General features: G+C 28.2%; 1 protein-coding gene across 1 annotated transcript in view; it reads right to left on the bottom strand.

Annotated features, from left to right (window-relative positions):
• Positions 1–26,770, bottom strand: part of SI (sucrase-isomaltase) — an 84,485-nt gene that overhangs the window by 36,898 nt on the left and 20,817 nt on the right. Inside the window, exons 14-27 of the mRNA XM_039857313.1 lie at positions 25,826–25,910; positions 24,736–24,853; positions 23,127–23,298; positions 20,131–20,247; positions 18,107–18,261; positions 17,184–17,268; positions 16,311–16,367; positions 15,254–15,378; positions 13,601–13,689; positions 10,988–11,037; positions 10,087–10,257; positions 7,982–8,137; positions 2,704–2,907; positions 586–740 (exon numbers count right to left, since the gene is read on the bottom strand). Of these exons, the coding sequence (XP_039713247.1) occupies positions 586–740; positions 2,704–2,907; positions 7,982–8,137; positions 10,087–10,257; positions 10,988–11,037; positions 13,601–13,689; positions 15,254–15,378; positions 16,311–16,367; positions 17,184–17,268; positions 18,107–18,261; positions 20,131–20,247; positions 23,127–23,298; positions 24,736–24,853; positions 25,826–25,910 (1,739 nt within the window). The remainder of the gene's footprint in view (positions 1–585; positions 741–2,703; positions 2,908–7,981; positions 8,138–10,086; positions 10,258–10,987; positions 11,038–13,600; positions 13,690–15,253; positions 15,379–16,310; positions 16,368–17,183; positions 17,269–18,106; positions 18,262–20,130; positions 20,248–23,126; positions 23,299–24,735; positions 24,854–25,825; positions 25,911–26,770) is intronic.

Genomic DNA, 26,770 nt, shown 5'->3' with positions numbered 1-26,770 from the left:
AACATCTTCCAAAGGATAGCATGGCAAGCTTAAAATACATAAAAGACTCTTTTAATATACTATAGTTTGTAAAACATTTCACAAATATAACTTTTTGTTTAACTTAAATTTATTTGTTGTAACATAAAAATGTATCTAGATGTATGTAACTTAACTTCCTTTCATACTTGGCGGAGATGGTATTAACTCTATCTGATTCCAGAACCAGTAAACTGATTGCAGCAGTTCTAATAAAATGTTTACATTACACATTTCCCATTACTTATTTTGCCAACACCCATCATGCTTTCAAAAAGAGCCATGGTTTGGTTCTCAACTTAATTAGAAGAATAAATCTGGTATATAAGTATAAAATCAATCTCACCCAAAGTGTAAATGAAATTTTAGACAATCCTTAATGATAGTCCTATGATGTGCTAATTGTTTAGCTTTAAAATGTTATAATAGGGCAAGTTATTTAATACAACTAAAACTATTTTTGGTGTGACAGTGCTCTAACACAGGGAATGCTGTGAAAATAATCATCTTACTTTTCCCTTCCTAGGCTAAAATCAAAATATCATTCATATCAAATAATTCACTTACATGACTCTTCCTGTGCTTCTCCGTCGAACTTGGATGCCAAAAGGATTTTCCTTGATTTCAACATCATAGAGTCTATTTTCATAAGTACTTGTTGGCACAGTTGGAATGTTTAAGGGTACTGGAACTTCATATCTCTTCGTTTGGGGATCATAAATCTATTGCAGAAAAATGATGAAAATAAAAACGTTTTATTCTTATTGCTGACGTATCATATAAATATCTTTAAGCAGTTTGAACAATGGTTCAGATAAGAATATTTAGAATTCTTGTTTATGCAATTCTTAATTCTATATCCATGGCCCATATATCTATATGAAATTATGTATTGTGTTTTATCTTTTTTAATATTTTATTATTCATTTTTCCATACAATGAGAAATTTCTAAAAACAAACCTTTAGAGTTAAATATTCTCTTATATTGATATGCAAAATAATTTACCACTTCCTGTTTAGACACAGAAGTTGTTTTAATATTTTTGTCATATGTATGGTCCTATAATGAATATTAATGTTAGTTTATGTTTATTTATGTTTTTATTTCTTCAGTGTATTTCTTAGAAGTGATATTATTAGGTCATAGCATAGTAACATTTGTAGGGTCCTTGATATCTATTCGTAAACTGTTTTCCAGAATTAGTGTACTAATATTCTCACTAAAATGTACTCTAATAGCTTTATGTTACACTAAAAGCATTTTTTTAATTGTCATTTATTTTCTTGATGAGGATAAACTTTTTCCTACATGATTATTCAACATTCAGATTTCTCATTCTTTAAATTTGTCTTTTGTTACTTTGATCTTTAATGAGTGTATTTTAACATTTTATTTATAATTTTTATTTCTTCTATTAAATGACTGCTTATAAGATCTTGACATTTTTCTTGTTTATATGAGTTGAAATTGCTTGGGGTTTATAATACAGGTGTCAGATATTTATCTATTTTTTTGTTTGCCTTCTAGTTGTTTATAGTATTTATTAATGTTGAACTGTGTGATTTTTATGCAGGAAATACATAATTTTGTCTATGTGATTTAAGCCTTCATATCTATGGTTTGAAAGACATTTACTAACCAGATACAAGATATCTGGGATTATATTTGATTTAATTTGTATATGTAGATATGAATAACTTTATATGTGTTACATATACATATATATTTTTATGCCATCCTTTAAAAATAAACTTTCAGGTGATTCTAATGCAGTGCTATTGTTTTAATATTATAAATTTTATAACTTCCTGGTTTTTTTTTAAGTTTTAACTATTGCCTTTGTCATATGTATATCTTTTCAGATGAGCTTTAAGGTTATTTATCATCTCAAAAATATTCTATTGAGATTTCTATGGGAATTATTTAAAAGTATCAGTGGATGTAAATTGAGTTAACTTTTTAAAATTTTAATTTTATTTAAGATTTTTTAGTACTTAATATCTATCAACTCTTTTTAATAGTTCTTTTTCTTATAACTTACTCTATAATATTTTATGTTTTATTGTTTATTTGATTGTTCTCATTTGATTTTGCAAATGGAATTTGCTACTATTTCAGCTTCTTAATGAGGAATGATAGTATGCAGCACAACATTTTTTGGAGATATTATTTTACAACCAGTCATTCTGCTGATCTTATCATTTGTAATAGTTTTTAAAATGGATTCCCTTGGAGCCCTTGAGTAAAAAAAAATGCTAAGTGCTACCGTTAAAAGAAATTGTTATTTCTTTTGTATGTCTTAATGTATTGGCCAGAAAATTTAGATCACTATTTGAAAATAATGGAAATAGTAAGCATCCTGTTCTGTTTATTTTAATGGGACTACCAATATAGTTCACTCTAAGTGATTTATCTATTCAGCAAGAATTTAAGTATCTTTTAAAAAATTACCATTATATGTTTAATTATTCACAAAGTTAGTAAAAATGAGAAGCTTTAAATATTGTGCACCTAGCTAAAAGCTGTGTAGAAAAAAAAATAAGCTTTTTTTAATAGAATAAAAATGTCTTCAATCCAATTACTAATCCTTAATATTACAATAAAAATCCAAGTACATAATCTAGTCAAAATCTCTCATCTTGACAGATGATTCATGCATTGGTATCATTTATATTAAACATACCTTAAACTGCAGCATCTCATTTTTGTGATATTTCACCTCCACACGAAGAGTTGAGATGGGTACAGAAGGTAGGTTTGTTCTCATATTTGCAGTAGTCAGCTGGAGGTCAGCTGTTACACCCATTGATGAATACTGAGTTGAACGGACTAAGTAAGAGTTGTCTTGTTTTGGAAAGTAACATTCAGGTGCTTTGGATTCGAGTACCTAAGAATGCAATACATGTTCAATGCAAGAAATTGTAAGCATTGTAATATTTGACTCTTAAAAAATAAGGTAGACATATCTAATCACACATTGTATGATTTACTAATTTTATTGTTTAATACTAAAATGCAATTACAATCACAACATAAAACAGACACCACGTACTAAAATGTTATATAGAATATTTATATTTTGACTCTAAAGATAGGCAAGTAGAGCAAAAAGATCAAATGTCATAGCATTTCAACTCAGAAAATAGATAATTGTGCAGTGTTTACAAAAATTAAATACATTACTCATAAATTTTGATCACATGCATTTTCTTACTCCTTATATTGACCATTGCCATTGGTCAATGTAAAACTGCTCTACAACAACACTCAGAAGAGCATGCACTTAAAGTTCTTTCCTTTTACTTATAATAAACTCTATAATTCCTTATTTCATGACTGATCCTTATAATGGCCAATTACATACTGACCAATACTTGAAACGGGAAGTATGGCCAAAGAGTAGAGCTAATTGGTTTATGTAAGAGTGGAAGCTAGAATCTAAGAAAAAGAATGATAAACTCTGGCAATGAAGGCTAATTGCCTTATCAAAATCCATTCTCCATTCTATCTTATTCATTAAATTATACTGTTGGGAGAAGCATTGTGCCCATCTACATATCCCAGTCTCTTTTGAGGAAATTGTCTATGACCCCCAAAATCTCCTTAAAATAAAATGGTATAAGCTGATTAATTAGAATCCCTTTGCCCATCCACCTTCTGGTCTTGAAATGCATACATAATGGTAGAAACTATAAAACAAACTTGGGGATGAAAAACAAATGATAAATATGAGACATTGATGACACTGAGAGTCCAGCATAATACATCTTGGATTCTTATTTATGAAAAAAAAAAAATCATGTTTTGTTTAATCAAATCAGACTTTGGTTCTCTGATACTCCCAGCTTCAAGCAATCCTTAACTGTAAGGAATACTACAGTACTTATTCCAATTGAGTAAAACTGAATGCCAAGAGAACCAGGAATATAATTAACTTTAGAAAATTGCAAAGTCTGTATATGTCTTTCTGCCAAGTAGCACTTCTACTTTGTCATTCTATAAAGTTCTTATTCATCTTTCTTAATCATAGTTCATCAGCATTGCTATTTTTGCAGTTAGAATGAAAATAATCTTGCTATCTAATTTACAGAAATAGTATAAAAACCTATAGACAGTATTCAATCGATAATTTTTTAAAAACTTGGCTTATTCAAGTAAAATCCAATTAATTAAATTTAAAATATATCTTTAAGTAGATTTTATTTCATTTTTTAATACTCAATCCCACTCTTCTCCACACATTTGTATATTTTCAAAGTAGAGAAGTTACCACTTGGAACATCACTTCTGAGATTTTTAAATCAGAAGTTTTCAGATGATATTATTGCAGTAAGACCCTCAGAGTTTATGTGATCTGATGCCAGCTTTAAGTACAAATGTGAAATTAGATGAATGCAGGCATGATTTTGAAAAATTATGAGTTATTAACAAGAGTTAATAACAGAGTTATTAACAAGTTTTGAATAAGATTTTTTTTCCTTGAAATTGTCAGTGATTTAGGAAGTGTCAACAATTCTTTATTATATGAAGCCTTGGGAAAAAAAATAACTTTTTTTCTTTAATGTATGGTTTTCCATCAGATTACACAAATTAGAGTTATGTACAGTGTGACCATAATCAGAGTAACCATTCAATCAAACTGTTATTTGTCCCTCACCCATTGACACCTATACTTCCTTCCTTAACAAGCTTATTTCTTTTCTAAATCACTTCTTTTCATGTAACCTCAATCCCTAAGGCCCTCGCTGCATTCTTGTGCTCAGTTGAGAAATGGTCCTGGGAAAAACTCTGTTCTCTAAATTCTCAATGCTTATAATTGTGTGGTTGAATGTGGCTTGAGAAATATACACAGTTATGCAAACTGCTATCCCTTTGTATAATCATGAAAATTAGAATGGGTTCTAATGATGCAGTCATACTATAGTTCCCTAGTTCATTCACTATCACACTACCCTGGATGACATTTTTCCTCTCTTCTCCAACTACCAACAAATCTTTCCTATTCTCTTAATCACCTAATGGTTTTACTTATTATGTCAATATGAAAAAGAAAGAAATCAGAACAAAAATAAGAATGATCTATCCACCCACCTCTTCACCTCCTGTTACAAGATATGTACTGCCTGTGTTTCTAAGGGGAATCATTTTATTTGAGAACCCAATCCTATGCCTCCTTGCCTACAAAGACATTTTTTTCTGCAATTCTCAACTCTCACCTGCATCACTAAAATGGCATTATAAATTATGCTCAATGGCATAACACAATTTTATTTCTACGATCTTAAAAAAGAAAAAAAAAACTGTCACCTCATTAATTTCTTCAACTATTGACCTATTTTTATGCTTGCTTTAGAGCAAAACATAAGAAGTTCACTATAGTCATTATCTCCAATTTGTCCTTTCATTCTCACTTGAATTCTCATTCTCACTGTAACTAGGTTTTTATTCACAGCACTCCATCAATATTTCTCTTATAAAAGTTACCAAACACTTCCATGCTGCCAAATCTAAACTTCAGTTTCTAGTTATCGTTGATTTATAAGGATAATTTTCACAGTTAATTTTCTGTCTTGAAATGCCTTGTTCAATCGGCTTCCAAGAACCAACATTTTCTTTGTTTTAACCTAATTCTTTTACTATTCTTTCTCAGTCTCTTTTCTCGCTCTAAATGTTGGCCTGACTCAGGGTTTAAGTTTTTTGTTTTTTTTTTTTCAAGATTTAGTTTTTGAACTCTTCCCTTTCTAGCCAAGCTCATTTCCTTAATGATGTCATCCCACCATATAGCTTTAAACACTGTATATATTCTGACTCTAAATTTTATATCTTATCTGTAATATAAAATTCTCAATTTCACTAGTTTAAATGCATCTCACAACTGGAAAATTGCACTAGGATTTGTATTAATTTACCCAAAACACAATTGTTCCTCTCCAAGCTTGTTCCCCCTCCATAGTTTTCCCAGTCTCTGTTAATATCAATTTCTTCCTTTTTCCAGTTGTTTAAACCAGAACTTGAAGTCATTTTTTACTCTTCTCTTATGTTCTCTCATATTTCACATATCCAACAAACAACAAACTTTTTTGGCTTTATCTTAAAGTCAATTACTTATTACCAATTCTATCATTACTAGTCTGGCTCAATCCACCAATAATAGTTTACCTTAAATATTGCAAAAACCTCTTTCCTGTGTTGGTACTGTAACACTTTATGTTCAACACAGAAGCAATCATGATCCCATTAAGATGGAAATTTAATCTCATTTGTTCAAAACTCTCCTTTTTTTTGTTCAATAGTATCTTATTTTTGGAGTAAAAATCATAGTTCTAAAAATGACCTAAATAATTGATCTACATAATCTGTTTCCATATGTCTGTAATATCATTTCCTGCTGTTCTTTCCTTCATATACTGTGTTTCAGACACAATGACCTCCTTTCTGTTTGTGGGCTATACCAGATACTTTCTTACTTCAGACGCAATTCAGGTTGATGTTTCTTCTTATTGCAGTATTAATCCCTTCCATTCTTTCCTCATCTCTTTTACATAATGTCATCTTCTTTAAGAAACTTTCCCTGTCCAATTATTAAAATTATGCCACTAGCATTCTTCCCTGCTCCTTTTTACCTGCCTTTTTTTTTTTCGCATGACACTTCTCTAACATAACATATACTTTTCTTATTTCTTTTTCCCATGCTAGAGTATAAGCTATATCAGGAAAGAGGGTTTTGTTTATTTTATTCACCTAGAATATAGCAGATCTCAATAAGTATTTATAAAAGTAATCAATGAATAAACATCATGGTCTAAAGAAACATCAGAAGTTTATTTGTACCCTAAATTATTATATTTAACAGATTCCTTATGTCTGAAATCTTAAAGCTTCACTTACTTGCTTTAAGAATCTGTAAGGTGTTAAAATACTAATAGTTCTGGGAAAAGTAAATTTTTTACATTTTCTTACTAGAAGTTATTTCTGCTTTAGTACCCATCCTGTATATTTGTTTTGATAATGTAAGTTGAGTATGTACTAAATAAAATGGGAGATGAATATGAATTTGAATGAAGATCTGCATTTTAAAGAGAAGATATTGGAGACATGGAAAAATACTTTACTACTTGGCTTCTATTAATTTCAGAATCTGTTCTTCTTATTTTTTTTCTTCAGTTCTTCCATAAACTTTCCTAATGATGAAGATTATGCTGCTTTATCAAGCATCGAAGAGCAATGGGGGCAATTTCTTTGGTGGCAGAGATACTAAATATCCCCTCATACAAATGCAGACATTTCTGGGCAGTTGTGGCAGATGTATCTTGACTCTCTTCAGTCGTACAACACATGCATTTAATTTCTTACTCATACGAAATAACTGTTTTTGCTGAGAAAACCCAATGATGTAACACAAAAGCCCAGAATTTGAAACATAAGCATAGCAAGAGGGTATACTTCCTTTATCTCTTCTTATAAAAAACTTCTGCTGTCAATAGCCACCATTATTCTGTTGAAATTATGACCAAAATAATTGGTCAGAAATTATCATCTCCTAATGGAACAGGTATAGCCCATCAATCAATTTCAGAACTTTTACTAACTTGAGACAATGCTTTTGAAAGACTGTCCCCTACTGGCATTATATCTTGCTTAATTAAGCTAGTTAGCCACAGCCGATATCTAATAGAGTGCAACAAATAGAGTACAATTTTAATAAATAAAGTTACACTATCTGAACTGCCTGAAAAGCAACTTACAGTTCCCTTTAGTCTAGCATTTAGTAAGTTATGTCTTTGGAGAATTAATTAAGATAAAGACAAATTTTCTATCAGAAGTCCTAATTTCAAATTCCAAATGCTTGTCTAGATGAATTTAGTCTATATTCTGTAGAATTAAAATTATAATATGTAAAGTTTACATTGAAATGCTTCTGTGAAAGCCATATCATGAATCTTAATTAAAATTCTTATTACCTGTTCCCATATACAGCCACGATTTGTGCAGTCGTTCTGAGTTCCAGGCTCTGCATCTGGATAACAATTAAACTTTTCATCTTCTAAGAATACTTGATTCCATTGAACGATAAAGTTTTTTCCAAGGTTAAATGTGAGATTATAAATTAGAAGATTCTTTGAAGACAAAGAAAACATTAATAAATATTTCTGACCATTGGATAATTTAAAAATGTTTAACATTTATAAAATATGGCAACCACAGCAATTCTTCAAATCAAGTCATAAATAGTTTTAATATAATACTTAAAGAACAGAATAGAAAAAAGAAGATATGTCATGCTGAAATGGCTAGAACCACAAGGTAAACTGTGAAAATTGTAGACTACTAATGAAAAGCATTTTCATCCTCACTTCTGCCATTTAATGCTCATGAGTCATTGGGAAAATTGTCTTTCTTCAATTTCCTTCCCCTGTAAATAGTAATAATGACTCTACTAAAATGTATTGCTATATACAATGAATGATATGTGAAATTTAAAACACCTAGCATAATACCTGAGACATACAAGATATGAAATAAATATTAGATCCTCGAAGGAAGAAAAAAGGAAGAAAAGGTTGATCGCTTGGATTGATATTGAGGCTCCCAGAGGAGGAAAATACTAATTTCCCTAATTTCTCTCTAATTTTATCTACTGCCTAAAATATTTGAGGGAAAATTAGAGGGGTTATAATATGGCATTATGCAAAAAAGGAAAAAATGGGAGGATAGTTGTATACATACATGGGTATATATACATATTCTAATATACAATTATTTCTATTATTGGAATATTGCAGTTATGTTTGGTTATTGTTTGTTTATATACTTGAAAAAAATAGGTAAAATTTATCCCAGCATTATACTGCATTATTTAATTTTTTTCATATCAACTTATTTTCATAACTCTACATTTAGGAATGAAAAGTCATAAAGATTAGTTTAAGCACAGAAGAATTAGAAAGGTATAACTATTAGTGTACGTATAAATCTTTATGTAAGTATAAAAACAGACACTGATGTAAACTGAGATTGCAAAAGAACAAATAAAATAATTTTTATATTATGTCCACTTTATAATCTTTGTTAGAGTGATAAAGTTCTCAGTAAGCCTATATTATTTAATTTATATTTATTAATTCTTATGGTCCTACAAATATGTAAATTAAAGTATGTTTACTAAATAAAAAATAATTAACTAATACATATGTTTATAAAAATTACTAAGTGAAAAACTCCAGGAGGCTTAGGAGTTATACAAAAAATACTCTAAGAAAATATTCTATATCTAAAATAATTTTGAATTTATTTATGATGGTTTTACTAATAATTTAGTATTACATAAATGGTAGAAAATTAAATGCCAATAAAAATAGCTTCCATGTTTTAAATTATTATCGTTCAAATTTTAAATATATTAATTTATTATTCAAAGAAACATTATGATTTAAAAATTACATTTTGTGGATGAGGCAGCTGAGATAATGAGAGACTAATTTAATATATTTAAATGCACAGACTTCAGGGCTAGAATTTGAGCCCAATTTTGTGATTCTTTTTTTCTCTCTAGTATACCTGTTAAAAGAGACAAAGATTACAAGATAAGACAGGCCTTCTATTGGAAGGGAGGTATAAACAAAAATTTGAAGAATAAAAGTACAAGATATATTGAGGACAATGAGAGTTCATGAAAGGAGTAGAAAGAATATAGATTAAATCAATATCTTAAAGAGTCATAAATGAGAAGCTAAAACATTTAGAATCTTTATTATATGCAACAGATGAGTAAGTTCGATTAGGAGAGGAGAATGGTATAAAAAAAATACTAGGAAGGTATAGATAAGTGATGTCAAATATAAAATTCAATAGAGAAGCAGTAAAAAGAAGTCTCCTTAATGCTGACATTTATATATAAATTGGAATAACCTAAAATGGAATATTGGCAGCAAAAGGGAAAGAAAAAAAGAAAAGATACGTCATGAAGAAAAATATCATGAAATCAAGAGTTATTTTCTTGAATAATTGTGTAATATTAAATGCAAGAGTATATGATGGCTAACATATTTTAGAAAACTGTATTTACCTGATCGGAAGCATCATAAGTGAAATTGTAGTGATCTTGCATTGATTGATTATCTTCCATCACTTTAACTTCTGTAACAGTGTCCACAAGCCCAAGGATTTTTATAGTCTCAAATGCTAAAGAGGTTCCTTCCTGGTATGATGAATGTGTGCATGTGATATTTAATTTGTTCTGAAAAAAAGTATATAATATTATATATTAAGTAGAAGGTCTTTGGATAAAAACCTGAAATAATGCAGGTATGAAACAGGAAAGGAACCAATCATCTATCCTTCCATTCCTATCAGCTCTCCACTTCCAAGTATCATATATAATTATTGACTCTTCAATTTTTTTGTATACATGTCATAAAATTTATTATCAAAAATTACTCAATTTACTCATGATGCAACTCATATATATCCCCTCTCATTCCAGCCCTAATATTGATGAAGAATAACCTGGCTTTGGCAAAATGGAATATTTGAAGAAATACAACATCTACAAAAAAACATCGCTATTAATTCTTCAAAATTTAACCTTGTGTATAGATATTTCATTCTCAATCCAAATTCATGACAATTACTGCCATGACTGATGTATTAAAACATTTTCAAATAAGCTGAGATTATTTTCCTAGGGCATCTTGCTTAAACCAGACATAGTACTTTAAAAAGTCTGAAAATTTCTGTGTACTAATTTCATCATCACTAAGTCATCTCTTACATATAGATATAAAAATTTAAGGTAACTATTTTTTTAAATGATTTAACTATTTAATCTAACAATTTATGTCATCTCTTTCCAATGAAATCTGGAGGTAAATGTAAACATATTTCCAAAAAAAAAAATCCATAATAAAGTCATAAACCAGACATTAACAAGGTATATATTTAACTATGTTTCCGAAGAGAATGCTTACATCAGAAACTGAAAATGTATATAAAATGTAGTTGTCATTTTCTATGGTATCTGAAATGGAAAAAAATAAAGTTATCAGATCAAAATATAATATTAAGTTCTCTGCTTTATTTTTACATTTAAATACTTGAGAAATTTGAAAAAATACTATTTATTAATAAAACAAATTAAATAGATTATCCTTTTAAATTAAGGTTTTTAATTACCTCTAAACAAAATAATTTTGCTCTTTCTAAAATACTTTAAAGCCTAAGCACACTAAAGTGAGGTCTCCCATGATAATAATTTTATTCTTGTTTTAATATTTTTCCAAAAAAGTAAAGGTAATGAATGTATATTTGCCTAGTTTAATTTTTCAAAGGCTGCTAAAATATTTCTGGAAATATGAAGAAAACAAAACTTGTAGTAAAATATATACAATTGTAAATTTATATTTTGAACAATATTTTATCTCTTTCTAGTAAACCATGTAACATTCAGTTTATCTTGGGAAAATATGGCACACTGCAATTTTATTTTGCATCTTTTAATTTTTTTCATTATTTGAAGAAAAAGTAAATCTGGAAACATGTTAAATATTTATTTAAATAAATTTTAATGAAGAAAATGTAAGACGACAAATTTTTTTACAACATAGATACAATAAAATATATCAATACGTGTTTTTAAAGAGAAATTTAAGATTATGACCAAAATAATTTGGAAGAATACAATGAAAATATAAAGGGAATCCTAAAATTTAAATACAATACATTCAATAACTTTAATTTACTTAAAATCTTAATTCTAGGGAATAAAATTAGAATCAAAATCTGAACTGAAGAACATTTTATTGTTTGTATGTTTACTTATAAATTCATTATTTAGAAAATTATGATTTCAACTTTTCAAAGCACATAACTATATAAGTAACATATATTAGATGAATGATTAAATCTTATCTCCATAGTTTTAACCATCTTCTTAAATGAAAATAAATTATCAATATCGATTTTTACAAGTATAAAAAAGAAACATCTTTAGGAATATTTATATCATTTGAGAAATAAGAATAACCTTATAATAAAGTCCCACATGCTACCAATAGAGGTATTATCTCAACAACATTCTTTAATAAATGATTACAAATAATGTAGTTCTACTGGTTTCCACTTTTACCGAATTTCTATGTAGTAAATGCTTGGAAACTATTCTCATGGGAGAGCTCACTCTAGTGTTTAAAATATTTTAGAAAGAGCAAGAGAAGGCTGGCTTGCTAGAGTAAAATTGAGAAATGGACAGCAATAGGGAATAAGTGTGCGTGTGTCTGTCTGTGTGTGTATGCCTGTACATAAAAACACAGGCCATTGTCAGTGTTCTAGAACTTGGTAAAGATTGTGGCTCTTATCTAAGTAAAATGGAGAATCATTAGATGGTTTTGAGCAGAGGTGTGATAATTTGAATCATCTTTTAAAAGAATGACCCTACCTGCTAGATCGTAAATAGAATGTAAAAGGGGATTGACAAGAACTATAGATCCATAGATCAGTTAGATAGCTACTGTAGTAATTATAATGAAAGGTAGTGATGATAGTGGTGGAGCTGAAGAGAGGACCCAGATCAAGATAGAATCAAGAAAAATTCCTAGGTTGTGAGAGAGGAGTCGACTGTAATATTTTTGGCATCTCGTGGAGATGAAATTATTATCAGCTGACAAGGGAAAGACTATAGGTAAAGCAGACATATTGTAGTAATCTATATTTTCACAGATAAAACTTTAAAAACAATATTTTTTTATAGACTCCATATTTTCAAATTATAGGAAAGCACACAATAAATAGACTAATTCTTGAGTTAATTTAGAGATATTTGGATGTTCTGTATATATTTAAAGGCGTATAGATACTCTTTAATACATTTGAGAAGTAGTGAGTTAAAATAGAAGCTAAACTATAATTTTCATATACACATATATTAAAAACATACCTGAGTCCTCTATTTAAAGAAATGAGTAAAAATAAATTTATGAAGATAATTGGAATTGACTAATTAAACCTAAACAGATAAACTTACTATGGCAAAATTATATATTAGCAAAAAATGGCTCTTTTCTTATTCCCTTGGCTTACTGAATTTTCAGGTTTGCTCTCATGAAATAAAATTAAAGATACAATAACTGAAATAAATTGTGAATAATTTATGATGATGTTCTTATCAAATAATCTAGCATTATTAACCGAAGTTTTAATGTTGATTTCCCTTTATTTTTACAGAAATAAATTTTTTATTTTTAACTGCTACAATAATTTAACGCAGTTGAAAATATAATGTAACTTGTATATCTATATAAATTTATTAATTATTTTACTTAAAAATAATTTAATAATTAAACTATCTAAACTTGTCAAATACTCTTACAATGAACCAATATACAAAACTACATATTACAATTAAATATATAATTTAAATAATGTTAAATTTCATAAAGTAACTTCAGACCCTAGGATAGATAAAAAACATGGACTTAAATTTAATACTTGTGATGTTTCTTAAATGGTTGCAACTTTATATCAATAAAGGCAAATTTTCCCATCATCAGAATAAACATTTAAAAGTATATCCCTTTGAAATTTACCTTTAGTTTCTCCATCATCCCAGAAAAAGTCTCCTTTTGCTGTGTTATTTTCATCCAATGCAACTATAAGTCCTAGAGGGTTCTTTCGGCTGTTAAGTAAGTTTATGTGTGTATATAATTAAAAATAAATTTATATTAAAAAATAAATAAATAAATAAATTTATAATGGAGAAATGTTTATTTCATCCTAACAATTTGTGGGAGTTCTGCATTCACATGAGAACATGTCCATAATATATTAATAAAATTGATGTCTATATTTATTAATTTTTCAATGAGAAAAATGACTATACACTTAGAAAGTAAAGATAAGGAATAAGTATAATCAATACAATACAAAATTTCTTGGTGGCTAAGACACCAACAATTGTGAAACAGCATAATAATATTTCAGTTCAAACAAGAAAAATTAAATATCTTATGAATGCTCAATTCAATGTGTATTTGCCACATATCAATGAACCTTAAATTGCAAAGTATCAAGGCTACATATTATATACAAAATAAGGAGAAGTACAGTCTAAAATGTTTAAGTACTTAATGGAATGCTAATAATCTTACAAATGAAGCTAATTCTGACATAATAAATGAGATGTGATCAATACAATTTTTTTAGTTATATAATACTTTAGGTTTTAAACGTAAACAAGTATCTCTGAGACTTCATAGTCCAGGCAACTGCTATATACAGAATATATTTCTTCTAGCACACACCAATCAAAATGTATGTTTCTCTTGTTTAATATAGCTCTAAAGTATAACCAATTTTTCTGAAAACATACTCATGAAACAGTTACAGTATTAAAATTATCAATTCTATAATGCCGAAATAATTAACTTACTAACATACATTCATTCATTCATTCTTTTGTTCCTTCAACAAATATTTAGAGAAAATAGGGAGCATGATATGGTTGGATACTCTTATTGGTCTGGAGACTAAGGCACTGAAAAGTCAACTCCTCAACTTCATGGAATTTATAGTCTAGGAATGTGAATATACTACACACAAGAAAAAGTAAATTTATAATTCCAGATATTCTTAATGTTATGAAGTAAATTTAGTAAGGAATAGTGAGTAAATCTGTTCAGGTGTTGCAGAATATGGGGAAGCGCGGATTCAAGAGGTAGCCTTCCATGCCTTGTATCCAGAATGAACTATGAAAGATGGAACATCAGAATTTTCAAGTTTCTTCTTTTTTCCTGAATATTTCTGTAATTCATTCTTACTGAACACCTTAGTTTCTATCTTGTTCTTTACTTAAACAGAAATATCCACTTCATTTATCAAATTAAAAGTAAACATCTTAGAAAGAAAAATACTGTGACACTTAGATAAAAATCCATATATTTAACAACTGATACTTTTATAAATTATATAATGTACTTTAATATTTCATATTTTTATTAAGAATCACAATTAACTTTATATATATTCCATAAAGAATGTCAGTACATTTTTGGCACAGGAAATATAATTCTAATATAATTATGTTTATTTTTTATATCATTAAATTTGTATTAAGATAATTTGATTCTTCTTTTTATATCTCCTTATGTCAAAAATATCCTTTGGTGAATAACTAAACATTAATCTTTGATTCATAATAAAATATGAAATATTAAAATTTAGTTAATGATTTTTCATTTTACCTTGCATTTGTAGTTACAGCAGGTTGCTGAATGGGGATAATATAACCTCCTCTGAGATGTAATCCTATTTTGTCTCCTGGAAGATACATATCAACACGTTGTTTTCTCCATGGTCTTTTTGCACCCTAACATTTGGAAGTTAAAAAGATTTTTTTATTAGTGAAGACTTTAAACCACAGTTCACAAGGATTACATTTTATACATAGAAATAATTTTTATTATGAGTAATTCATATCATCTGAATAAATATTAGTAAGCTGTTTTCTAATTTAAAATCTTTTTAAGTTTACTGAACAAAACAGGGGAAAAATAAGTTTACTTTCTCAAAAAAAATCAACGTCGAAAAATATATTTCCCTTCTACAATAATTAATAATATTTTAATTAGCCCTCTCTTTTAGTCTTTGTTGTTTTAAAGTTAACCATATCTAAAAAAGATTTTTAAAAAATCATTGTTTTTATATAAATGTCTAACCAATGTACTGTATGCTTGAAACTAATAATAAAATAAAATTTTAAAAAATCATTGCTTCTATAAAAATAAAGTGATATGCAAAATAATGCCTTTTAAAATAAATATCTGAAAAGATCTTGGTCAGTTAAATAAATTGGTTGTGTGTATAAATGCTGTTATATTGCCTTTTCGAGGCTGAAATAAAAATCTTCCTCAAATGTTTGAATATACTGTATAAAATAAATGTTTAAGATTAGCTCATTACTCAATTTTTTTGGCAATAAGATGATATGTGAAAAGGAAAAGTATTTAAATGCCACTACTCCTTCCTAAAATTACTCCAGACCTTTATTTTCATAATTTAAAAATGAATAATATAACTTTTTATGTAAAGAATATAACTTCATATTAATCATGTGTAACAAAACACACTTGGTCATGTGCAACAAAATGGACAAAATTTTATACATTATTCAAATTTGGAATTTTTTTTACAATAATAACAAATACTGAAAATAGATTACAATATGTTTGGAATTAAGTTTCTATGCAAAGATATTTGACAGTAAATACTGTGAGTCTATTATTATATAAGGTTACTTACAGTTTCATAATCATACCAAGTAGCATCAGGGATGTATGCACTCACTGTATCTGCTCCCTATAATAAAGCAAGATAATTTATATATATATATATATACACACACACACACACACACACACACACACATATATCATACGTAATTTTTTTTTACTTCATATATATTTCTATTTCAATACTTCACAGAAAAGAAGTATCAATTATATTGTTAGGTTTTTATAGTCAAGAGTAAAAGTTTCCTTTGTATTGTTAAACTCCAATGTTTTCTATAAATAATAATCAAAAGGCTATTTTACTAGTTTTAGATAATATAATATAAAACATGTCAAAAGCAAAGATGAAATTAAGTGGCGACTAAAATAATGTATGCATACTTTTGTAATCTACATGGTAACTGCAGATATGAACACATTCATTTCTATGTATTTCTATGGGCGTAAAGATTTTAAAATAATAGATAAAATGAAATATCTCACTCCACTACTGTTTCTACATTTTCATATGATCAAATGGTTTTCAAGTTCCTCTTTCTTTACAATTTAGCAAAATTTCAATATCTATGTCTACTTAAATCTGAGTTCATTATTATTACTATGAGATCTGGATTTGATTCTATAAATAAAGTTTTCTTTTTCAGCAGAATATTTTTATATAATTTTCTTCTCCCTAGTTACACATTATATATTTTAAAAGCATAAATCTTCTTAACATATTTATAATTTTCCAAAATTTCTTCTGCATTTTAGAATTCAATATTTATCAGGTTGAAACAGTCTATTGAGTAACACATATTATATAGATATTTTGCAATTTAGTGTGGATTTGGTTATACAAATTTCCCTTTAAGCAATAAATGTATTAAATTTCAAAACCTACCTGTTTCAAGACAGGGGTAATAAGTAATGCAGGCCCCCATAAGAACTGAGTGTCTTCAGTCCAGCTGTTCACATCCTGATAAAACCTAAGAAAAATGGCGTTTACAGTATAAAGATAAAAAATAAGTTTATGCAAATTTGAGTTCTCATTTCAGTTTTTCACTGGGAATGATTATTAGCTCTAAATTTACTTGTTTGATATGACATTTTAAATCTATATTTCTTATATCCTTATGGTAAACCTCATACTGGAGAAGGAAAAAAGAAAGGAAGAAAGAAAGGGAAGACAGAAGAGAAGGGGGAGGAAAATAGTTCATTTGGGACTCAAAATAATCTATTATGTTTGATAAGGTTACTTTTATCTGTAATAAACAACTCATGTTTAACTGATTTTCTCCTGTAAGATGGGTTCATAAAATACCAGAATCTTTCATTGTCTACTTTCTTCCCTTTAAACTTTTTTTCATTATAAACTCCCATTTTGACATAGATTTGAAAGGGTTGTTAGTCATTTCTTAAGGGAGGGTCCTGTTTTGGTCAAGATATACAAAAACAAGGACAGTTCATGGTTTTGTTACTATATAATACTCGATCTATATTTACATGATTTTCACAATGTATATATCATATGTTTCCAATAATTCTATATTTCATCTTGCTTACTGATATTATTTCCCTAATATATTCTCTATACTTTTTACCTTTTGAATTCTATTCAAGTATCACATTTCTAGCTTAAGCTTATCCAAATCACTAAATTAATTATATTTACTACTGTCATTCTACAGCTCATCAAATCATTTATAAGAACATATAAACAAGGAGCAAAATCTACTTAACATATTGATTTATCTCCATTAATTTTTAAAATATATGTGCAAGTATAATTTGAAAGATATTAAAATTCTTGAACGTAGTACTCACTCATGAAGAACTGGCCTTGCTACTGTTTCTCCAAAACTATGGGCTTTATAAAACAGAGTATAGAGGTAAGGTAATAAAGTATAGCGAATATTCAAGTAATGCCTTGATGAATTAACCAAAAGAGAATTCTGTCCAAAAAATGCTGGATCTTGATGCTATGGGATAAAAAGAGAAACTGAAATAAGAACACTAAAATATGAATGAAAATTAAAATAGAAGTATTTATTCTATTTTTGAAAAACAAATTGTATACATTTATTTATTTATAAGAAGTTTAAATTGCTCTTATTTCATCATCAGACTACATGAATATTTCCAGTTTTTATGTTTTTAATTTGGATATATGTTTTAATTACTTTATTTTAAAGTAATTAAATTACTTTAAATTTAAATACACATACTGAGAGAAGATGAAAACATTTTAACAAAGAATTTCTCTCTAATGTTATCTGTGGTAGCTGAATTATTGGCTTAAATTTTCACAGCTCTTTGTACCTACAAAGAGCTTAGTACATGTGATACATCCAAGAAAGAGCTCAAAATGTGCTTGTCTGAGAACTTGCTCATTGTGCCTGCCATTGCCATTAGAGAAATAAACCCAGGTAGTCTGCTGGAACAGGGAAACAGGGAACAGAGCTGCCCAAACAGCCTATAGACTTGCTACTAAAAGGATAGCCTTCTTGCTGAGCCTAAGCTAGATTAGCTGACTCTCAGCCAAGGTACAGTGATGTGAGCAAACCTGCTTAGATCTCCTGCTCCAGGTAGCACAACTAACCAGAGGTACTGGCTACTGCCTCTCTGGATTCATCATCATGTTTACTCTGAAGCTATATCCCCCTGTGGCAGCTCCCAGCCAATCAGTTAACATGGTGGAAATACTATTCAGACCCATTTCTGAAAGACACATGATTCTTCCAATGGCCAACTCTGTCCTGAAAACTACCCACTGGGCTGACTCAAACTTCCTTAGAATCGGGCACTCTGTGACCCAGTATGTGACTCTGCCTATCAAACCTCCTTCTTTGCCTTCATCTCACCAAGTTAGACTGAATTGTCATCTGGAGGTTCTCTACTTTCTCCTGCTCCCTCCCCTGTATCTTTCTCAAGTATTTTGCCCATAAATCTCTAACATGTCTATTTCTGTCTTGGCATCTGCTTTTTGGAGAACAGAAACACAAAGTGTAATGTAATTTATATTAGGATTTCCCATGAACACAAATTTTTTGGAAAGCGCAGTTTAGGTAGATTAGAAGTGACTAATCTCCAATTTATACCTTTAACTTCTGTTCTATCATGCTTCCTTCCAGACTGAGTTCTGTCTTTCTTCTCAAAAAGAATTAAAGTCGTATATGTAACCAATATGTGAACAGGAATAATTTCTTAACCACTATGCACTTAATTGACTTGATGATTTCCTCTAATTTCCTCATTCTCACTGAAAAAGGTACCCATGGGAACTCACAGCATGAATTCCTAGGACTGGTAGAATAGTTCAGTACATCCTTGTATTTCTGATCCCATTAGTTCAGATGCATGTTTTAAAAGTGTTAGTTTTACTTTCATTTCCAATGTGCCATTTAGTTTTGCTTGAGTCTGGACTCAAACTACTTTGCACTGGCTTTAATTTTTTCGTATTTCTTTAACAAAACAAAAACTGGAAATCCCTAATAGTATATTATATATTTTATGAAAGAAAAGTTATCTGAAACTTGTATTGTTAGAATCTAAGAATCCAGACTCAAAAAACTTTGGCTTTAATTTAAAATATTGTGATTCGACACTCATATATGTTTTAGGTTTAGATAAAATATGTTGTGACTACATTATGTATCCTGATTTTCTTATTTGACCATTTTTTAGATACAAAATATTTATAGGCCTTGAGAAGAGGACTTATAACTCTTTCACAAATTATGCTACCAACTTGCAGACCACACATTATCTTCTATAGATATAATTTTAAGTATATTGTTAAAAATAAGATTATGCTTTATTCCAAATCAAGGAAAACAAAAGACATTTACCTCATATTCATCACTATTATGGTTTCTGGAAAATGGATAGAATGCCCCAAGTTGCATCCATCTTCTGCAAAGCTCTTCCGTGGTATCAAGCACAAATCCACAGATATCTGCTCCAACCTAAATTTGTTAAAAATAATATATATATATATATATTTTTTATATATAGTGTAAAGATTTTCAAATTTACCCAGAGAATCACATTTTTTTGCCTCAATGAGTTAATTTGCATTACTTACAATCTTTTTGTTTTATTGTCTTCATATACTCTTCCTTAACTTAGTTTCTTTATTTTCCATTTTTGTTATAAATTTGCTTCTAATTACATTATTTTACTCTCTTTTCTTCAGAATTGTCTCTTTATACTCTTTCTTAGTTTTTCATATTTATTTTCTCTTTTGATCTAATCATCGTTAATTCGATGTATAAAGTGAAATTATATTATTAAAATGTGTTGCTTCTTACTCCAAAACTCACCTCCCATGATTTGTTTTTTCCCATTTATAATATAATATTGTAGGAATAAAATAGTAAAAAATGTCTCCTGATGTATACCCATGTAAAATTGCATACCTCTTTTTTTCGAGGACCCTGCAGAAAAACTACTATCCTTTATTTAGTATCCACTGTTTGCAAACATTTCTTCCTTTTTCTAAGTAGTATACATGTATCTATAAGTAACATATATTTTCTCACATTTATTAATTTTATATAAACGATATGTTGTATGCATCACATTGCTTTTTGCTTTTTTTTCAAAGCATTACTTTTGTGAAATTCAACTGGATCCCATGACTATAAAAAGTGATTCTATAAAATTTATATATAGGTTTTGTGAATATGTGAAGAACTTACTTAATATCATGATAGATATGTATATATGTGTATATATATATAGAGAGAGATGCATACATATACATTGATTATTTCCTAAATGTAATTATTTAATTAAAACTGGTTGCAACCATTTGTAAACAGTGACAGCACATGAAATTTCACATTGCTCCATTTACTTGCCAATTCCAGTTATTTTCAGACTTTTAATTATATATATATATATATGAACATATCTCACCAAAGTTTATACTTGAATTTCTCTGATTACTAGGGAAGTTGAGAAATTTTTTGTATTTTTATTGTCCATATAGAATTCTTATTTAGATTCTTTGCTAATTTTTCAATTATTTTTACCTTCTACAGATTCATAATAGGTATTTTAAATTAAATATTAATCATTTATTGGCTATATAAATTAAAAATCTCATTTTCCAGTAGGTGGATAACTTTTCATTATAACTTTTAAAAAGTCTTTTTATGAATAGTTTTCATTTTGTTATAGTCAAATTTATGTTTCTTTATTATTTGCACCTTCTGTGTTCTAAGAAATTATCCACCTAACCTTGTGTAATAACTTTACCCACTCATATTTTCTTCTAAAAAGTTCGAAATTTACTTTTCACATATAGATCTTTAATCAATATGGGATTGATTTTTGTGTATAGTGTAAGACTTGAACCCATTTTATTTTTTCAATGAATAATCAATTGTTCATATGAATAGTTGGTACTCGTGCCTTATTTTTCCATATTAATCAATTTGAACATTCACAATCAAGTGTTAGATAACTGTTATTAGTGTTATCATTGTGTTAGATAACTGTTTATTTTGTAGGGAAAATTCTCACGCTCTTTTCTACTTCTTCAAACTGATTGTCTTCCATATGAAATTTAGAATAATCTTATATGTTCCCCAAACTCCCTTCATAATTTAAATTGGAATATCACTGACTTCAGATAATAATTTGGACAGAATGCATATTTCAAATATATTGAGCCTTTTTTTCTATAAATGTGGTATACTTTTAATTTATTTAGTTATTTAATATTTTCTCAAAAATGTCCTACACTCAGTTTTAACATTTACTCCTGGTTATTATTTATTAATTGGTTGCTATAATAAATAACACCTTATCTTACAATACACCATAACATTGGTTATTTTTAATTCTCTTTTGAACAAAACTTGCCATAAAATGCTCTATTTTATTCAAATTTTAAGTCACCTTTATACTATGATTTATTGTTTTTCTTTTTCCATTTTCTTAATTATTGCATTTTATTCATTAATATTTAGCCTTCCTTTGTTTTTAATCTAAGTTTTTAAGGCTATAAGCTTTTATCTAAATATCAACTTAGTTGATATCCCACAATTTTGATATGAAATACAATTGTTGGCATTCAGTTTTAAGGGTTCCACTTCCCCATTTCCATTCACTTTAATTTTCAACTCATAAATCATTTGATAATGTGTTTTTTAATTTCAAAATTCAAAACTGTGTGTGTGCATGTATGTGTGCATGTATTAGCTTTTTTTGATTTGGTGGGTTTTTGGTTTTCCTTTAGTTCAGTGAATGTAAAAGAAAGAATGCATACATCACTATAATTTCCTAATACATTTTGCATTTGTTTTGTTATGTAGTAGCCCTCTTTAGTAAATATTAACACCGTGTACTTCTTTTTTGCAGGATATAAAGAGACTTATCAAATGTCTTATACTTAGAATTGCTTAGTATAAATTTGCTTTTAAATTTTGAAATTGTCTCTGTCCTTATCTTTTTTAAATGGAGAAAAAAGCCTTTATTTTTTAACCTAAACAAACAATCTAGTATTTTAAACATATTTAGTCTTTTGGCATTTACTTTTATTACCAATATATTTAACTTTTTCCTACTATCTTTTTTGGCACTTTATATTTATTATATCAGCTTTTTCTATGCCTTACTTATATTTGTTTCATAAATTACTTTGATTTGACTGAATTTTGTTCATTCCATTTTCCACACTATAATGGCTTGAATGTTATAGATATCACCCGTTTATTCCCTAAGTATAAAGGCTGGATTTCCCATAACACACTTTTAATCATTTTACCAAAAATCATTAAGATAATATAAGTGTAATTCACAGTTTTTGTAAATGACATTGGGTGAAACTGCTCACCAAAGGTATTCCAAACAAATTAAACTCCAGCATTCCTGCGATTGACCATTCCATTTGCTCCCATGAAGCAGTATTGTCTCCTAACCAATGTGCAGCATAGTGTCCAGATCCAGCAAAAGTTGACCGGGTGAGAATAAAGCTTCTCTTATTAGGAAATACTTTTTGTATAGCACTAAAAATAAAATCAAATTAACAGATAAGATTTACTTTAAATAGTACTGATATTTAAAAATTCTGGTCTTAATTTCAAATGCATATAATTCCTAGAGCCAAGTCATAATATTTACAACTATTTTATCAATCTTTTATAACTACTTTGTATTTAGTTATCAATATTTACTTATTTAAATACATTCTGATCAAATACAAAGGAAAATTTTTAGTAGTGATTCATACTTTGAATGACTTCTTTTACCAAATTAAATAAACGTGTTTTTTTGTATCCACTCAACAGTTGTTTTTGAAATATATGGTGTAAACTCATTGACATTTTTAAAAATATAAATGTAGCAATCTGACTTTAACCCATACACATTTTCGTGGCATAATAATGCTAATTATATATTAAAGTGTGCGTTTTCAAATATCAGCAAGCAATGTTGGGATAAAACATGTATTTGAAAAGTGTTTTATTTTGTTGGTTTCTAAAAATTTGCTATCCACCACTTCTAGGATTATTCATCCCACCTCTCTTGGTATCTGATAATTATTGACCATTTTCTTCCACAAATGGGAATTAATCAGGAAAAAAATTACAAAAATTTAATTTAATATATAAAAGTATCCACACTACCTTAGTAAAAATATAATTATATTCTCAGGTGTTTTTTCTGTATTATTACCTCTATGATATTGAACTATAGTGTTACTTTTTCTTTCTAAAATGTATTTACTTACGCAATGTAATATATAATGTTCTACTGAGTTTAAAAAGTAAAGTAAATGAACACTGTGAAGATAGCATATAAAAGTTTTGATATTATGGTATAATTTGGGTTTTGAATTAAAAAATGAATTATAGTTGTTAAATTATGTGAAAATTAAAAATTTATTGAGACCAAGATCTAGATTTTATTGACTATGACATTATATCTTCATACAATGCTTGGAAAATAGCACAAAATTAACATACAATAGCCCCTTTCTTTTGTTTCATATCATGTTCTTTTTTATACATAAGTAACACATTACATAAGAAAATTATTTTGGGAGATACTACATAAAAAATTACATTTTAATGGAAACCACTGTTTTTGAAAAATAATTAAAGACTTAGTCTAGAAGCATCACCCTCCTAAGGCAATTGTAAAGTTTATGCTTAGAATGCAATTATATTCAGAGGTAGCCAACTGAATCAAAATTTTGAAAGAGTTATTTAAATCTGTAAATTAAAAATGAATTACAGTTAAATACATATACCATGTGCAAATTCATGAATATTACTAAAATAACTGATGCCTTTAATATGCCGTTTTACTATGAAAATATTATCTTTCTTTGCTTTATTATTCTTGCTATTTCCAAATTATAGCAAGAATAATTAGTAAATTGTCAAATATATTTCTAGACAATAAATATAAAAGAGATTTCTGAGTGAAATTGCACTTACTTCTCTGTGGCTATAGCCATGCTGTATCCATAGAGGTCGTGAATATCATATTGTTTCCCCCAGTATTGCACAGCATCCATACAAATTGTTTTGGAATACAAGAGTTTGTCAACAATATCTTAGAGAAAATATGTAAGAAATGTTATTTAAGGAATTCTTCACCATTTTACGCTTTATAATAAGAGATATTTTCCTATTTTAAACTTCATTTATCATCTGTAAATGATGTTATGTAATACCATACTCTGATAAATAAAAAATACAAGATGACAATTTAAACTAAGTTCCAACTATGTCTTCGCCTTCCACTACTTCTGTTGATTAACTATTAGATTTGCACTTACACTAATAAATATTCTGCTTTCTAACTCAATAATAAATAAATCCAAAGGAAACAATAACCTTTAACATGTGGATAGAAATGTACACATTTACCTTGTATACCAAATAACCATAGACTAATTTTAAAGCTTTATAGTAGAATAATTTACTTAAATATGATCTAATTCCACAGATGTAGACCTGTTATACAATTACAAAAGATTCGAAACTTTGCTTTTCAGTTTTTTATTGTACTTTAATTTTCAGGCATATATAGTGCTTCTATAATTATTATCATTTTTCTTCAGATGTCCTTATAGGGATTTACTCCCTTAAGGCCAATCTTTTTCTTTGGTTAAATCTTTTTTACCCACTTTTAAGGACGAAAAACATATTTTTAAGAATACATGAAATATAACTATTCAGATCAGGTACATTCTAATTACTAAACAGACACAGCAAAATGCTCATAAAAAATTTGATCACTTAAATTATGATTTTAAATAAATTTTATTTCTTTTCATTAATTATTTAATCACTGCCAATATATTAATGGTAAAAATAAATCAATATGCTTTACTAAAATTTAAAATCGTGCTCCTTTCCTTAGGCATAAATATTTTGGCCAAAAGAAAACAAACAAAAATATTGATTCAGGGTCTCAAAATTTTACCAAACTTTGCGATTTAGAAATATATTCTAGAAGTTACAAGTCAACAAGGAAAATGATTTTCAGTTAATAGTAAGTAAATGATGAGATGAAATTTACCAGGAGTAAAAGGTGGATAATTCAACTTGTTGTCACTGCATCCTGTCCTTGAACCTTGAATAAAGCTGGCAACTTCATTCATGTCCTGAACAAACATAAAACGAACAGCAGATTTTAAGTAATCACAAAATCATATAAATAGAGGGTTTCTAGTTGTTTGCAAATTTTTTTTTTTTTTTTTTTGTCTAAGGCAAATATAATGTTGTTTTACTTTTAAAGACAAACATAAGCTACCAACCTAGAAACAAACTTGCTTAACTATACTCACTACTTGATTCTACTTGGGGATGGACAAGTCATTATACTGAGAAAAATAATATTATTTGCTTTTGTATGAATATAGAACACATAACAGGTATCTTAGATTTGGGATTACATATTACCAAAATGCATTTAATTTACCTAGTTTTAATTATACATATAAAACATTAATTACAAGTATCAAGCAACTGTCTTTTCTAAATAATTCTATCAGTCTTCTCACTGGGAGTCTATCATTGTATACATTTCTAGCATATTTATTTATTCAACATTGTTCATTCAGCTGGCATTTATCTAGTTTCTATGATGTGCATTACTAGAATGTACATCAGCACTCTTTACCTACTCTCCCAATTTCTACACTCTAATGAGAGAATAAAAGTGAAAAAAAAAAAAGGTAAATAGTATTTCAGTATTCTAATAAAAATAGTGATGACCTTACTGAATCCCTGGAAGAGTCTCAGAAAACCTTAGGGTGGGGGTACCAATTTTGAGAACCAGTGACCTAAACATCTCCTGGAGACAGAATTATGGAATATTGTGTTGACAGATTTCCTTGCCATGTAAACCTAGGCCCCAATCTTATCTTGCCACTCACTAGTTCTGTGACCATAACCTGTTAAGTCAAGTCTTTGGACTAAAAAAAGTAACATATAAATAAGTATTTCTTTTTCCTTCTATGTC

The sequence above is a fragment of the Pteropus medius genome, unplaced genomic scaffold (genome assembly GCF_902729225.1).
Source record: "Pteropus medius unplaced genomic scaffold, Ma_sr-lr_union100, whole genome shotgun sequence".
Lineage (NCBI taxonomy): Eukaryota > Metazoa > Chordata > Mammalia > Chiroptera > Pteropodidae > Pteropus > Pteropus medius.
This window is presented reverse-complemented; position numbering and strand designations above follow the sequence as displayed.